This window comes from Lucilia cuprina, chromosome 5 (assembly GCF_022045245.1).
Source record: "Lucilia cuprina isolate Lc7/37 chromosome 5, ASM2204524v1, whole genome shotgun sequence".
NCBI classification, from domain to species: domain Eukaryota; kingdom Metazoa; phylum Arthropoda; class Insecta; order Diptera; family Calliphoridae; genus Lucilia; species Lucilia cuprina.
The window spans coordinates 22,150,192-22,166,847 of record NC_060953.1 but is presented as its reverse complement, the minus strand read 5'-3'; the positions used below and the strand labels follow the sequence as shown (position 1 = coordinate 22,166,847).

The following is a 16,656-nucleotide window of genomic DNA, read 5'->3' as shown; positions in this document are numbered from 1 at the left end:
ACCCTGATGTTCTCATTAATACCGATATATAATAATAAAATATTCAAAATATAAAAGTTCATTTATATGGCAGTGATTTGATGGTGGGTATAAAAGATTCGGCATAGCTGAATATAACACTCTTACTTGTTATATTTAACGTTTCACAAGTAAAATCTATCTTATCATCATTAATTTAAATAAGTAATTTAATGTATTCTTTCCTTTAATAAAAAATCTGGAAAAGAATAATACCAACATTATAGAAATATATTTATTTAAATTTATGAAAATTATTTTACTTTTGTTTTATCGTGGTCAAATGTATAATAGATTTTCCAAAAAAAGTCCATTTTAAAACCTTTCAAGTGTTTACATCAACACTGCAGTAACAAAACAATCCAATTTTTAGTTTTCTTGAAACTTTGTTAAACAAATTTCAAAATTTTTTAGGAAATCTCATGGGAATTAATAGACAATAAATAAGGCTATTTAACGGTAAAAAAATATTTCCTAAACTAAAGTATTTTCAGAGTACTATAGTCCAGATAATGTAAAATATATATACGAAGTTTTATTAAATGTGTCCCATGTATTTAAAAGAGTTAATTTTACTTTAAACACAAGATTTTATACTAAGAACTAAATACGTATTTTTTAAACAAATAAATAATATTTTGACTTGGTATACTGAGAATTCATAAATTTTGCAAAATTTGACCGTTGAACTCCAAATTTTATGGTTTAAGAATGTCCGATTTTAATAAAATTGTGAAAATTTTTAGTCACATTTTGAATTTATGTTTTGTGAGACACGTTAATGGCCTAGGAAATTTGCAATAACTTTGAAAATTTCCAACCAATTATTGTGTTTTATATCTTTCTGAAATTTTAGCAAAAACTGAAAAAATAGATTTTTCCCCTTGTAAATGAATTTAGAAACTTTAAAGCCGTTGCGGCACCTGTTAACGTTGTTCTATCAGCCAATTTTTTTGCGAACTTAGTTTTACAAGCCTTTCGGATAAAATTGTTTTCCTTCATACTATCATGTACATATATACATCAAATCCGAAGAAATACACCTATTGTGCGCTCCTTAACCAGTGCCACGGGTAGGAATCGAACCCACCACCTCCGGTCTACCAGACTAGAACACTAACCACTAGAGTTATCAGAAATAACTTTCCATGGACTCGGAAATAATAATCGCAATTTACTTGATCAAAATTAAGCAATAAATTGTAATAACATATTTTTTACTTTATTATTGACAAAAATTGCAATTTTCACATCGCAGGTACGGTAAAACTATGAAAAGTATTGGGCTCATTTTGTTTTTAATTCTTATATATATCCTTTATAATATCCAGTATAAAAAACTTTAAACATTATTTAATAGTTCTGTTATAAAATACTCCTAAAAGTGTAATTTTCTCCCATATACTTAATTCTATATTTTTAAGTTGAATGTTATAGAAAATTCAAAAGTACCTTTTGAAAAACAACAAGTAAAAGCGTTATATTAGGCTATGCCGAATCTTATATACCCACCATTAAACCTCGTTTGACTCGCATGAAACTTACTTATGTCGAATTGCATTTATATACTCGTACTTTTAGGCCAGTTATAAGCGTTAAAGTAATTTTCTGAAGGGAACCTTATATACATAGGGGGATAGGGTCAATTATGGGTCGATCCTCATAAAATTTGGTAGACAGAATTTGGTTCGTATTAAATTTATTTGTGTCGAATTTCATCCCCCTTATATGGGGGAAGGGTTAATCATGGATCGATCCTCATAAAATTGTTTAGAGGGACCACTTGTATAGGGCTATCCAAAAACGTGGACTGATATTGTCCACTTTCAATACCAAACAAACCTTAGCTATAAGAAATATTTATGTGAAATTTCATCCCTCTTGCTCTTTCCATTCGGATTCTATCGTGAATTCAACAGACAGGCAGGCATGGCTAGATCGTCTTCGAATTTAATCAGGACCCGGAATATATATACTTTTGTGGGTCTTTGACATATATTTCGATGTGTCAGAGAATGACAAAATCAATATACCCCCATCTTTTTTGATGGTGGGTATAGAAAAGTACCAAAAAAGTTTTCTTTTTTGGGTTCTCTCTAATTCCGACTCTACATACATAATTTCATATTTCTAGGTTCAATGTTATAGAAAATACAAAAGGTACCCTTTGAAAAACGAAAAAGTGCGAATAAGTTCCCTTTTATGAGTTCTAACTTAAGACATGTTTATAACCAATAACAACACTGCTGCTCTCGCTCTTCATTACTTTTATAAACAAATACAATAACAAAGTTTAACGTATGTTTATGTGCAGTGTTACCAGAAAATGAATTTCAAAGACCACATTTAGCTGAAGTGACACCAACGTTCGACACGAGCCATGCAACACGAGTTTGTAGGTAAATGGGGTAAAGAAGAAAGGGAAGTAGCAAAAGACGCACAAATCGTAATTTGAGGGATTTTTTTTGTATCTCTTTTGTTAAGCGTTCGTATTTTTGGCAGTTGCTTTATTTTATTCTGCACTCAAAGAGTGAAGATCGTGTACGATCAGTGTTGCCACTTGCAAGATGTTTATCAATATCATTAAAAATATAAAATAGAGTAATGAATGAAACAATGCAAAGAATTATTAGAAAAAACTCGCTGAATGGTTTTTGAAAATATTTAACTACCAAAGGGCTTGTATCTAAGTAAAACCATTAAACTCTTGTCCAAAGTCATTATACGAACTAGGAAGAACATTGTGTTAAGATTTTTACCTCTAAACAGACCTTAGGTTGATTGGAAACAATGTAGATATTTATAAATAGAGAAGATTATCATCGTCTAAGGTCCACAAAAGTAATATTTTTCAGCGAATACATAAATTCATGTATATTTAGAATCCAAATCAGGAGTTCAAATACGCCTACTGTATTTGATTCATTAAATAAAATGTTCAAAATATAAGGTAAAAAATCAAGACTTTAGCATGCAATATTTCTATAGTGATGTCCCCATACTTAGAGTAGATAGAATGGTACTTAGTGTAAGATTTATTGAATAAGAACTAATATTACACAATTTTAAATAAAATTCATACCATGTCGAAACTAATAAGGTGAAGTCATTTTAACAGCTGATTGTTTTTTTGTCCATGAAAATTTAGCCCGACGCTGTCAAACTCCATATAAAAAAAGATAGGGTTTCTGTAATGTAGTTTTTGTTTGTCAATACAGAATGAACAAAAACCCAGATCATTATACAGTTTTATCCATTGATTTTCTAATATATCATGTATTCATTTCAAAATTACTTATTATTAAATAAAAATTTATTAAAATTTTATAAAATAATAAAGCAATATAAAAAATCTAAAAAAAACAAAACTTTATTGACCTAATTAACTATACGTTCACATTTTATCGGAAATCTCGTTTATTAATATCACGATTTTACTTTCTATGGCAGAAATTTAAAATATAGGATATTCTTTAAAGAATAGAACAAACAAATTGCTTAACTTTGCTAAAAATAATTAATCAGATAAAGTTTTTTCTTAAAATTTATAAAATTTTACATATGCAAATTACTTAGTTGATTCAATGTACATATTGCATATATTCAATTACAGTAACTTCTAAATACCACCACTGGCTCGATGAAAAGTTTTTACCTTTCGACTTTGATTTTTATTTATTTAGTTATAACCACAGATAACCAGATACGAAACCATTAACAGCTGTCAAAAAAGTAAATTCGAACCGTATGGTTTTGTTTACATTTTTTTACCATTTTTTAATTCCGCCATTAAGTACAATATACTCCATGGAAGTATTGAAAAAAAACTGAAGAAATTATGATTTTAACATCGGCTTTTATTTGATTCCAAATTCACTACATCTAAAGTCATTTTCAGGAAGTAATTTTTTATGTTCTTTTTTCGAAGTTATTAGAAAATGAAATTGTAGTATAATAATATACAACTAATTCTAACTGAATCAAATAATAATAAATAAATAAATAAATTACACGCATTAATCAATTAACTCCAAAATAAAATTGGTTTAATTCAAAAAATTTCAGTTTAAAAAATGCATTCTTTTCGCTTCTTTGGAAGTCAATAAACATCAATTCCGCTTTTCACTTTTGAAGTGGTGATTAATGTTATCTTTTGGAAGTACTTCATTTTATTTTGCAGGGTAGCATTAAAAACAGATATAAAATGTTAATAAATTATGTTATGATTTATTAATTATCGATAAATGTCTTCAAAATTTAAAATCAATACATAAATTGTTTGCAAAATGCCACTTACTACAGGTCGCAATTTTGGAGGTAATTTTATGAAATTTGGCATATGATCTTCTATGGTACCGTAGACGAAACCTATTGAAAATGGTTAACATCGGTCTATTATTTCACCTAGGCCCTTACAACTGAACCCGCCAAATAGGGCTTTTAAATTCACAATTATGTTTAATATACTCGTATCTCGAGAAAAAGCTGCAAAACCAATTTCTAAACTAGCCTTGATGGCCCTCATAAACTATAATTATAGGGCCTGCACCAAAATTTTAATTAAATATTCACAGTTTTATTAAACAATAAATGGCTTAATTATATCTAAAGCAATGTACAATTCAACTTAAATGCTTTATTATGAAAACTAAATCACAGGGTAGGGTATTATATCGGCGGCCTCGCCCGACTATAACTTCTTACTTGTTATATGATATGTTGGAGAGAGAAATATATATTTTTGTTTAAGAAGATAAACAATTGTCGCAACTAAAATATTTTTGGTTATATATATATTTAGCAAAGTAAATAAAATGCCCAGTTTTGCAGCAAATGTCTACATTTTATAAGTAAATATAATTTTAATTAATTTTCTTTTTAATTCAGTTCATATTTATATGGACCAAAAAATAAATTAAATATTGATTGCTGAATAACAGTTATTCATAACCAAACAAATTTATTTCTCATGTTAATTGGTTACCACAAGCTTATTAATATAAATCTCATAATAGTGGTTATAAAATCCATAATGAAATAAAGGGATTTTTTGCGAAGCCTTTATTTTTGAAAAAAATAACAATTATTTTCGGACTATAGTAGAATATTAAATTCATATTGACTATGGTAAAAAGATAAATATTGAATTATTTTTTATCTTATTAATTGATCATATTTTTTTAATTATTTTTAGGTTAAAGCAATTGATAACGATTTTGGAATATATGCAACTTTAACCTATGAAATAATTGGAGATGATATGAATTCCATATTTTCGGTGGATAGAAACACTGGTTCTTTATACACAAAAGATTCCCTAAACAGGGAACAAAAATCAACGTTTGATGTTATTGTTAAAGCTTCTGACGGAGGTGGAAAATTTGGATTTACTTTGGTGAAGGTTAAAGTTGTAGACGTCAATGATAATGCTCCATACTTTTTGCTGAAAGATTTTAAAATTACAGTAAAACACGATGTTAAAGTAAATTCTGTCATTGCTAAGGTATGTACCTTTTTACATAATATAAAGTATCCATAAAAACATACTTATATGTTATGTATAACACATAATTACGTATATAAATTAATAATGAAGTTAATAGTATCGTTAATCAGTAAATTTCTTTTCATTTATTATGAATGAAAAAGAGAAAAAAATTGTTAGACACAAAATGGACTATTAATTTAATGGAGAAAATCTGCTGTTTTAGTTTTTCATTTCATGATGCTGTTTTCTTAGTGCTGTTTTAAAAAGTTAATTTTTTATAAAACATTTTAAAATTCTTTTACTGATCAGGGTCGACCAAGAGTTGAGAAATATTTTGTATTATTTTTATTTTATACTGTCAACATAAAAAGATGTCAAAGATATTTTACATTTTTATTCTTTAAGTTTTCAATCAGGATGCACTAAGTAAGGTGAAATCATCAAGGCAGCTGATTTTTATTTGTTTATTATAATTTTTATTCTTTAAGTTTTCAATTAGTATGCACTAAGTAAGGTGAAATCATCAAGGCAGCTGATTTTTATTTGTTTATTGTAAAAGTGCTTGGGTTTTGTCAAAAATAATTTATTTATTTTTATTCTAACATAAAAATTAAATTTGTGTTTTCAAACGAAAAAAAAATTCAAATCAAAAATTATGTCCTGCTGCGAATACGATTTAAATGCAACGACGGTTTTATATGTAATCTTGTAAAATACACAACAAATGTTCTTTCCAATATTTATTATTTTTCAATTTTAGAAATTTCATTTTGACAAAACCCACACTCTAAACAAACAAAAAAATATTGTGTTTGTTGCGGTTGTTGCCTAAACGCTCTCACCTTATTTATTACATCATGTTTTCAATATTGGGTTTTGAAAAAATGTTTTCACATCTTTTGATTCTGACTGAAAAAATAAAAATAATAAAAAATATCTTACAAAACTCCTGCTACTCTTGACATCAAATTCTGCTGCATTCAGTGAAAAATTTACTTTTTAAGACTATGAGATTATTTTGCAAGTTTTGCTTCATTTTAATTTCTGGTAACGGGTTTATTACGTAATATAGATAAAAAAAATTTAATACATACATATCTTATTTCAGGGACCGTAACAGTTATAAGTTATATCAAAAAAGTTGATTTATAACAGTTATTTTGTGACTTTAAAAATAAAAATCCATCTGAAAAAGTTATTTTTCAACCTTAAAATAAAAATTCAAATGAAACTTTTAAAAAAGAGTTTTATTTTTTTTATCATAAAATAAAAATTATTTGAGGAGTTTAATTTTTTCGTCAGAAAATAAAACTCATTTTTAATAATAATAATGCCTACCAAAGAAATTAGAAAGTTTGTGTTCAGTCATAACAGAAAATACCCATTTGCCATTTTTGATTCCGATGTTTTCAACGCCAGTTCAAGCAATTATTTAATGGACTTGGTCAGATAAACTCAATAAAATAAGAGACTGAAAAAATATATAAAAACATTGTTTGATTTTTTGTCGGGGAAAGCAAAACTTCCCAAATGATTTTTATTTTTTAATGGAAAAAATAAAACTCAAATAATTCTTATTTTATCACGGAAAAATAAAACTCATTTTTTAACTGTTTCAATCAGACTTTTATTTTTCCGTTAAAAAATAACTGTTATTTGTGGAGCTAAGATCGTTTTTTAAAATCACCGTGTATTCTGAAAAAACGCATCATTACGAGTATTTTGGTATATAAAAGTATAGGTCTTCGTTGACCCCAACATAGATATTTTTTGGGTTAAAATTTCAGAATAACAGTTATATACAGTCCCTGTCTTATTTTCATTTATACTTATTTTTTATATTTTTATCTTTTGTAGATTTCAGCGATAGATATAGATGAAAATAATAACAGCGTCTTAAATTATACAATGGAAAATTCAACATTAAATCCGATATATATGGAATATTTGTCACTAGGCAATGAAGGAGATCTACGTATAACAAAGTCCTTTTTAAACTTTTCCAATGAATTAATAGAATTTTTCGTTAAAGCGACTGATAATGGTGATAAACCTTTGAGTAATATTTTACCGGTATCATTGCAAGTCGTGTATTCAAATATAACAATACCCTCTTTTGAAAAGGCTGTATTGAACATAAATGTCGAAGAGTCTTATTCGCCTGGCTCAATATTAGCAAAATTAAAAGTAAATGGCAATTTTTCAGTCAAAATTTCGTTAGTTTCGGAGTCACCAAAGTTCTCTATAACTGAAAATGGAGAAATTATGTTAATGCAGTTGTTAGACAGGGAGGTGTCTAGTGTGGAACACATTATTGCAATGTCAGAAACTTCAACGGTCCCTCCTTTATATGCGTATATCGACATATTTTTTAATGTTCAGGATGAAAACGATAATTTTCCAAAATTCTCAAATATAGTATACAATGTTGAAATTCCGGAAAATGCTGAAAAGGGTTCATCTGTTATAAAAGTAACATGTGTGGATGCAGATGAGGGCCCTAATGGCGATGTACGATATTATTTAGAAGATGAAACATATTCAAAAATATTTGAAATCGATATTTACTCCGGATGGATAACATTGCTTTCAACCTTAGACAGAGAGTCGCAGTCAGAATATTATTTTAATGTTTTGGCAAGTGACAACGGTCAGCCTAAACAAATATCTAAAGCTCCTGTATCCATAACTGTATTGGACTGTAATGACAACCCCTCCATATTCAAACAAAACTATCAGGATCTATTTGTATCGGAAAATGTTATACCTGGAACTGTTTTATTACGACTTTTAGTAACAGATTTGGATTCGCAAAAAAACCATTTAGATTTCTTTATAGTATCTGGTGACAATTACTCTCAGTTTCAAATCTCAAACAGCGGAGAACTATTTGTTTCAAAGAAACTTGATCGCGAATTCATAGAAAATTATAATCTCAGTGTAGCAGTGACCGATGGAAAATTTATTTCGTATGCGTATATATTTATTAACATTAATGATGAAAATGATAATTTTCCAATATGCTTAAAACCGAGATACAACATTATTGTCAATGAATCGACACCTGTGGGTAGTATATTAGTTGAAATAATTGCTATAGATCGCGATGTCAATCCCAACAACAAAATGAGATACTATTTAACGGGTAACTTCTCAGACGATTTTTTCATTGACAAAGATTCTAGAGAACTAAAAATTGCTAAACAGTTAGATCGTGAAAAGCATTCAAAGTATATTTTGCTCGTTCATGTTCAAGATGGAAAAGAATTATTAAAGGAGTGTGTTAGTGAAGTTATTATCGCTGTCAGTGATGTAAATGATAACAATCCAGAATTTTCAATGAAACAATATATCGTTAGTATACCTGAAGATGCTCAAATTAACACAATTGTAACCAAAATTCATGCAACTGATAAAGATTTTGGATTAAATAGAAAATTGTCATACTCTTTTTTGGAAGCAAATGATTTTTTTGAGATCACTTCTTCTAATGGCATTATAAAATTAACGAGATCTTTAGACAGAGAAAATACATCTATCTTTAATATATCAGTAAAAGCTGAAGATTATGGAACTCCTAAATTGTATTCCATAGCAAATCTTACCATACATATATTAGACATCAACGATAATCCTCCAGTATTTAATTTAAAGCATTATAAAACGTTTTTATCGGAGAAATCGCCAATAGATTCTGTCGTTTTAAAAGTTCACGCTACATCTGAAGATATCGGTATAAATGCTGAAATATTATATTATATTATTGGGGGAAATGAGCAACAAAAGTTTAAAATCGATTCTAAAACAGGAGTGATTTCAGTAAATTTAGAAATTGACTATGAAAAAACTAAGTCATTTTTTTTGACAGTGCAAGCAATTGATGGAGGAACGCCACCACTTAGTAGTCAAGCATTTGTAAACATCACAGTATTGGATATTAATGACAATCTTCCACAATTCACACAAAACCTTTATCGTATTCGTGTGGCTGAAAATACAAAAAAAGGACAAATTATATGCCAGATTACTGCTACTGATGAGGACTCTGAACAAAATGGTATTGTAATGTACCATATAGAAAGAGGGGATAGATTAAATCAGTTTTCTATCGATGAATTTATGGGAGAAATCTATATTAACAATGACATTGATCGAGAAACAATATCATCATATACTCTTGAGATAAGGGCATGTGATAATGGAATCCCGCAATTGTGCAGTTATGTTCAAGTACTAATAGATGTATTAGATATAAACGATAATCCACCATTATTTAAAAACTCAAATTACAGCATTATTTTGCAAGAGAATAAGCCTCTGGGATTTATAATAATTACGTTTGAATTGTCTGATGCTGACGATTTTCCAAATAGTAGTCCATTTACATTCGACTTTAAGAGTGGAAATGAGGGAGGATTTTTTCGATTAGAACAAGATGGTAGCCTGAGAACTGCCGCTCGATTTAACCATCGCATTTGCGATGAGTATGTATTGCAAATTAGAGTTTTCGATAATGGCACCCCACCTCTGTATTCTGATACATGGATTTCAATCAAAATAATCGAAGAAAGTCAGTATCCACCTGTAATTACACCTTTAGAAATAACAGTTAACTCTTATGATGACGATTTTGCTGGTGGATTTCTTGGCAAAATATATGTCTCAGATCTGGATAAATATGATACTTTTACATTTGAACTTGCTGCAACCCATGGGTATGAATATTCCATCCTTAGATTATTCAACATATCGAAGAACACTGGAGAGCTATTTGCACTAAAGAATCTTGACATCGGTCTATATCAAATAAATGTTACTGTTTCAGATGGAAAATTCATTTCTCATGCGATTGTGCGTTTAAATGTGGAAATTATTACAAATGAAATGGTTAAAAACTCCATAATTATTAAATTTGGAAATGTTACCCCAAAAGACTTCATTTTAAGTCATCGTAAAGCTTTTATACGATCAATTCGTGAAATAATGAGATGTGGCCAAAAAGATGTTATTATTATTGCTCTTAATCATGATCAGATTCTTGCGAATGAAAATAATAAAACTAATATGTTATTTAATAGCAATCATTCTAGAAGACGACGATCCTATAATATTTTAGAAGTGGTTTTTACAGTGCAGAAGCAACAAATCATTCCAACATCAGAAAACTATTATTCTTCTGATGAAATACGTTATAAGATATTAAAAAAAATTGAAGAAATAGAATATAACTCAAATCTTTTGGTAGAAGAGCTGGTACCAAATGAATGTATATCAAGTACATGCGTTCATGGTGAATGTAAAAAGCAACTGCGTATAATGAAAAACGACTTTCACACATACTACACAGATGTTGTTAGTTATGTTTCACCAACATACATATATATAAATAATTGTTTATGCAAGCAAGGTTTTGACGGGAAAAATTGTGATGAGCCCATCAACGCATGTTCGTCTGATCCATGTACTGTGCAGAAAAAATGCTGGCCAGCCGACACTGCTATCGGTTACCAGTGTATATGTCCCACGGGCTATTCAGGCTTGAACTGTGAAATTCAAGCTGTAAAATGTCAAAATAATACTTGTTCAAATTTCCAAACACCAGTTTCGTTTAGTGGAAAAAGCTACGCACATTATAAAATAAATAAATCTGTAGCTCGGAGTATTATAGAAAGTCAATTTTCTTTTTCGTTAAATGTGCGGACTGTACAGCAATCTGGAACTCTAGTTTATGCAAGTGGTCCCATAGATTACAATATAATTGAGATTTTAAATGGAGCTCTTCAATACAGATTTGATCTTGGATCTGGAGAGGGTCTGGTTGTAGTATCTAGTGTAAATATATCTGACGGAGCCTGGCACACCATAAAACTAGAGCGTATCCTTAATACTGCGAAGGTTGTGGTTGATAGTAAGCACTTTTCTCAAGGAAGTGCTCCTGGAGTTAACATTATATTGAATCTGCAAACAAATGATTTTTTTGTGGGAGCAGAAGTCAAACCTCATCACACTATAATTGGATATGAAGACATTCATAGGGGTTTTATAGGCTGTATGACCGATTTAAGAATTGGAAATGAAATGTTACCTCTTTATATATCAGGAGGTAGTACTGTAGCTGCTTTAAAGCGATTTACTAACGTCGAATTTCACTGTGATCCCGCAAAAGTTTTAATAAATTTGGGTATTTGCAGCAGTCAACCCTGTCTAAATGCAGGCTTTTGTCAAGATCTCGGTGATAAATTTAAATGTGTATGTCCAGAGCGATTTTCTGGAAAATTGTGCGAAGTTGATTTAGATCCATGTGCATCATCTCCCTGTTTATATGGTGGTCATTGCGAACATTTTGGTCCTAATAATTATTCATGCATCTGTCCAAGTCATCTATCAGGCAGAAGATGCGAATATGGAAAATTTTGCTCACCTAATCCATGCAAAAATGGAGGAATATGTGAAGAAGGCGATGGTATTCCACATTGTATGTGTAGGGGATTTACGGGAACAATGTGTGAAAATGATGTGGACGAATGTGAAAATCATCCATGTGGAAGTGGTGCAACTTGTATTAATGAAGCTGGTAGTTTTAGATGTATTTGTCCATCATATCTAACAGGAGCTAGCTGCGGAGATCCGTTGTATTCAAATTCAATTTCTACAAAAATTAGAAATTTTTCAATCGAAAATATAACAGGCATAATATGCGGAGTTACATTTGTTTTCATATTTTGTATATTAATGCTACTCTGCATAATTTTGAAAAAGAATTACTCAAGAACGATAAGACAAAATCCCGATAGAATCAAAAATACTTATAAGGAAACAACATTGAATTCTCTCCTACAAAAGGATAAGAATAATAAACAGAATACTAAGCTCAGTAATCTAGAAGTTAACCACCGACCAATCAGTTATACTCAATCATCTACAGATAATAATATGTTTTCAACAAATACCCATTTCGTTAATAATTTGGACATTTTAAGAAGCTATGGGTCTGCTGGAGATGAACTCGAAAATATAGCTTTTGAGTATCAGAAAATAAACTTACATAATCAAAATGTGAATATTAATAACGAGAACATATCAGACGTTGCTACGTCATCATATAAAACAGACTGGTGCGATCAAATGCAATTGAAGACGTTTTGTGAAAATAAGCTTAATAATGGTAAGTTAAATCAAAATATCTCAAAACACATTAAGTAAGATTTTATATACTATTCAGTATTGCAGCCTTTTAAAAATTAAATTAGAACAAATACACCACTATGATTTAGACCAACGGTTTTCAAATGGGGGTCCGCGGACCCCTAGTGGTCCGTAGCAAAATCCTAGAGGGTCTGCGAATACGAACGAAAAAAATAAACAAGAATAAACTTTTAAAATGTCAATCCCGATTTTTCAGGAATTCCGGGATTTGCGAAATAAATACCGGGATTTTTTCTGGATTAGCTTAAAAAATGTTATTACATATTTTCTATTTTGATCCATATTTTTCATAAATTTGCAAATAACCATCCAATTTTATTTTTGATTCGTAGAAAACAAATATAAATTGAATTATTCATTTCGTTTTTAACAAAAAGTATACACATTCTATGTCTGTAAGTTGAAAAGTTGAGGTAGAAGACTCATTTTATTTGAGCTGCATATTTGACCAAAGTTGACACAAGAAAATCTAATAGGACCTCTTTTGAAAATCACATTGATGCCTATTTTAGTATTTGTTGCTGATATTTTGACAAAATGTTTGAATAATCAAAATCATTTTAAATTTTGTAATTTGTTGAATTGTTGAATAATTTGATATTTTAATTTTGTATGTAAATAGAGAAATTACATTGAGGGGGTGTTTGTTAGAAATACTTTAAACAATTTATACTTTATGTTCAATATAAATTCTTTATCATATTAGTTTTTTATATATTTTTCAATTGTAGAAAAAATATTTGTCAGTTTGAAAAAAATTGTTCAAGCTAAATAAATAAGTTTTTTATATAATTAAAATATTTAAGACTTATATTTTAACAGTATTAATACTTTACAATATTTTGATGGTAGGTTATTCATTTCGCACAGTCGAATCAACATTTATATTTCAATATTAGACAATTTTGCATTCAGTTAAGGCAAATTAGCTCGTTAAATACTGCGAATATGTTCCAAAAGGAATATATATTTTATGTAAGATTCCAATAATTGTTTTAAAAAAGGTTCTAAATTGATTTTTGAGTTATTGAATTTGTCTATGTTATATTTATTAGTTCACATGGAACAGTATGAGGTGCTAATACAAATTTTGGAACATGTAGTTAAAAAGTTTCGGAAATTATAAAATTCTGAAAGTTTTTATTTAAAATGTATTGTTTTAATTTAAATACATCTTCTGTCTGCTAAAATTTAACAAAATGAAACAATTTTTTTTGCAAACATGATGATTTAAAGATTTCATATATAAAATAATTAAATTTTTATAATCCCAAAATCCCGAAAAATCCAATTCCAATTTTCAAAATGCCGAATTCCGGGATTTGTAAAAGCCAGTCCCGTTTGGCATCCCTAATATGTACAGAAATAAATGACGGATAATGATCTGCTTACAATTGATTAAGGATAATGCTATCCCGTAATATGAAATTAGGCCACATTTCATAACTCAATGACAAGCATATCACATCATGTTAACATTTTAACAAAGAAGTCATTCTATCTTCAAAACCATGCAATTGAAAACATCTCTGAAATATTTAATATACTTTATGTACGGGAATATTTTAAGATATAACATCTCTACATTTATTTGGCTTAGGGATTTGATGAAATTTTGAGAGGTTGTCTCGGAGTTTTGCTGATTTTAAATAGAAAACTTCTCGAATGCATATCTGAGATTTGAATTTTCAGAAAACTGTTTTAACAAACACACAGACAAACGGACAGACCGATAGACGGACATGGCTTAATCGACTTCGCTATCTATATGGATTAAGAATATATATATGTTTATGGGTAGGAAAAATTTATTGTGGAAATTACTTAATTTTGTCTGGTCTAAAAAACAACTTTAAAATTTGGTTAGAGTATTTTTGGTCAGCAAAATAATAACAAGGGCCACCCTTATGTTCCTCAATAGAAGTTTTCGTCCGTTAGACATATCACTTTTTAGTAACTTTAAACGTATTGATACCGACGCTACATCAGTTGGATTTCCGGAAAACCGAACGGACTCTACTAAAAATTATTTTTTAACTCAAGAATATTTTTTTTAAATTTTTGCGATTGGGATATATATTAAAAAAATATTTAACCTCCAATAGCAAAGTTTTTGAGTTAAAATATTATTTTTTTCCAATGTTAGATTTGCATACGGGGAAAAAAGCATGAACAAAATTTCATTCTTGATTTAAAAATAATTTGTTTGATAGATAGCCCACTCGCTTCCCATTATGGGACTATAAAGCCCTCCAAGAAAATTGTCTAAGCTTTCTTTTAAGCAAAAAAAAAAAGCTTCTATGAAGGAAACAAATTTTGTCCGACAGACCGCAAATTTAAGAATTTTGATCTGAGCTACCCACTTCTAGAATGGATTCATATGTTAACATTTCTTAATTCTTAAAAAGAATCAACTTTGCATAGTTTTTTTAATCACTTAAACTTAATGTTTATTGTTTATAACACTTAATCTATTTAAAATCCCGAAAATAATTTAGTTTTTTTTTTGAAAAACCAGATAGGTCTTTAATAGGAGACTTAGACAATCCTTGACAATCAGTTTCGCCTATATACTACTATGTATATTAGAGCCATAAGCACTCTATTGAATTTTTCCCAGGAGAATTAAAAACACGACGTTTCAAGTTCAAAAGTTTATTACGACTAAAAGATTTCACAGTGTTCAAAGAATAAAAATAACCGTTAGATAAAAAATATAAATAGTGAGAAAGAACATCAAAACAAAAGAGTGAACAAACAATATATCATAGATAAAATATTAGTGTTTTAGAGCAGGGTTGTATCGTAACACTCCTCCTCAACACATATATTTTAAATAAAAAATTATAAATAAATTCATAAATTAACAAGCCTAATGCTTCTACAAATTTGATATGATTATCTTTAGATAAGTTCTTCGTGAATACATCAGAAATATTGGAATTACTATTACAATATTGCAAATCAATTAATCCTTCAGAAAATACATTTCTAATATGATACTTTATATCTATATGTTTACTTCTACTATGATAAATAGGATTCTTAACTAAATGTATAGCACCAAGGTTGTCTCCATATATTAAAATCTTCTCCGGGCAATGGATTTTTACTTCACTCAGTAGTTTCTTCAAAAATACGGCTTCTTTTGCCGCTGATGAAAGCGCCATATATTCAGCCTCTGTGCTACTCAAGGCTACTGTATCTTGCTTCTTAGATTCCCATGAGAATACACTGCTGCCAGGATAAAAACATACCCCGTATATGATTTTCATTTGAAGCATCACCGCCCCAATCAGCATCTGCGTAACATATTACGGGTTGTCCAGTTTTCCGATATCTTAATCCATAGTTTGCGCTCTTGTTCTCTCTAATATATTTGTTCTCTAATATATTTGTTCTGATGAATTGTAATTTGTCCAGTAGCGCAATCTCTCTCAATTTCAATGCTAAGGAAATTTTTAGCGGGACCTTTATCAACTACAGATACCTTTTCAGCAATTTCGGATTGGTATAGTTCATTCAAATCTGAACATGCTATAAGCAAATCATCCACATATACATCGATCAAATTGATATTACTGCCATTTTCCCTGCGGTATAGGCATGGTTCACTTGCACAGGGGTGGAAACCAATTCCCTTCAATATTTCATCCAATTTCATGTTCCACTGACGGCCGGATTGCTTGAGTCCGTATAAAGCCTTCTTTAATTTTAAAACTTTTTCGGGAAATCTTTCATCTGTGAAGTGCTCGGGCTGCGCCATATATACTTCATCGGTCAAGTCACTATTTACATACGCCGTGGATACATCCATTTGATTCCGCTGCAAGGGCAATTACCATTCTGATAGTCTCGTATCGTACAACAGGCGAAAAAGTCTCGGTATAGTTTATGCCATATGTTTGTGCATAGCCTTTAGCAACTAATTTGGCCTTAAAACG

The 16,656-nt window shown here is 29.5% G+C and overlaps 1 protein-coding gene across 4 annotated transcripts in view; it reads left to right on the top strand.

Annotated features, from left to right (window-relative positions):
• LOC111677194 (fat-like cadherin-related tumor suppressor homolog) overlaps positions 1 to 16,656 on the top strand; it is a 252,557-nt gene that overhangs the window by 184,263 nt on the left and 51,638 nt on the right. For all 4 annotated transcript variants that reach the window (XM_046951360.1, XM_046951358.1, XM_046951357.1 and 1 more), the window contains 2 exons: positions 5,213 to 5,521; positions 7,364 to 12,671. In XM_046951360.1, the coding sequence (XP_046807316.1) occupies positions 5,213 to 5,521; positions 7,364 to 12,671 (5,617 nt within the window). The remainder of the gene's footprint in view (positions 1 to 5,212; positions 5,522 to 7,363; positions 12,672 to 16,656) is intronic.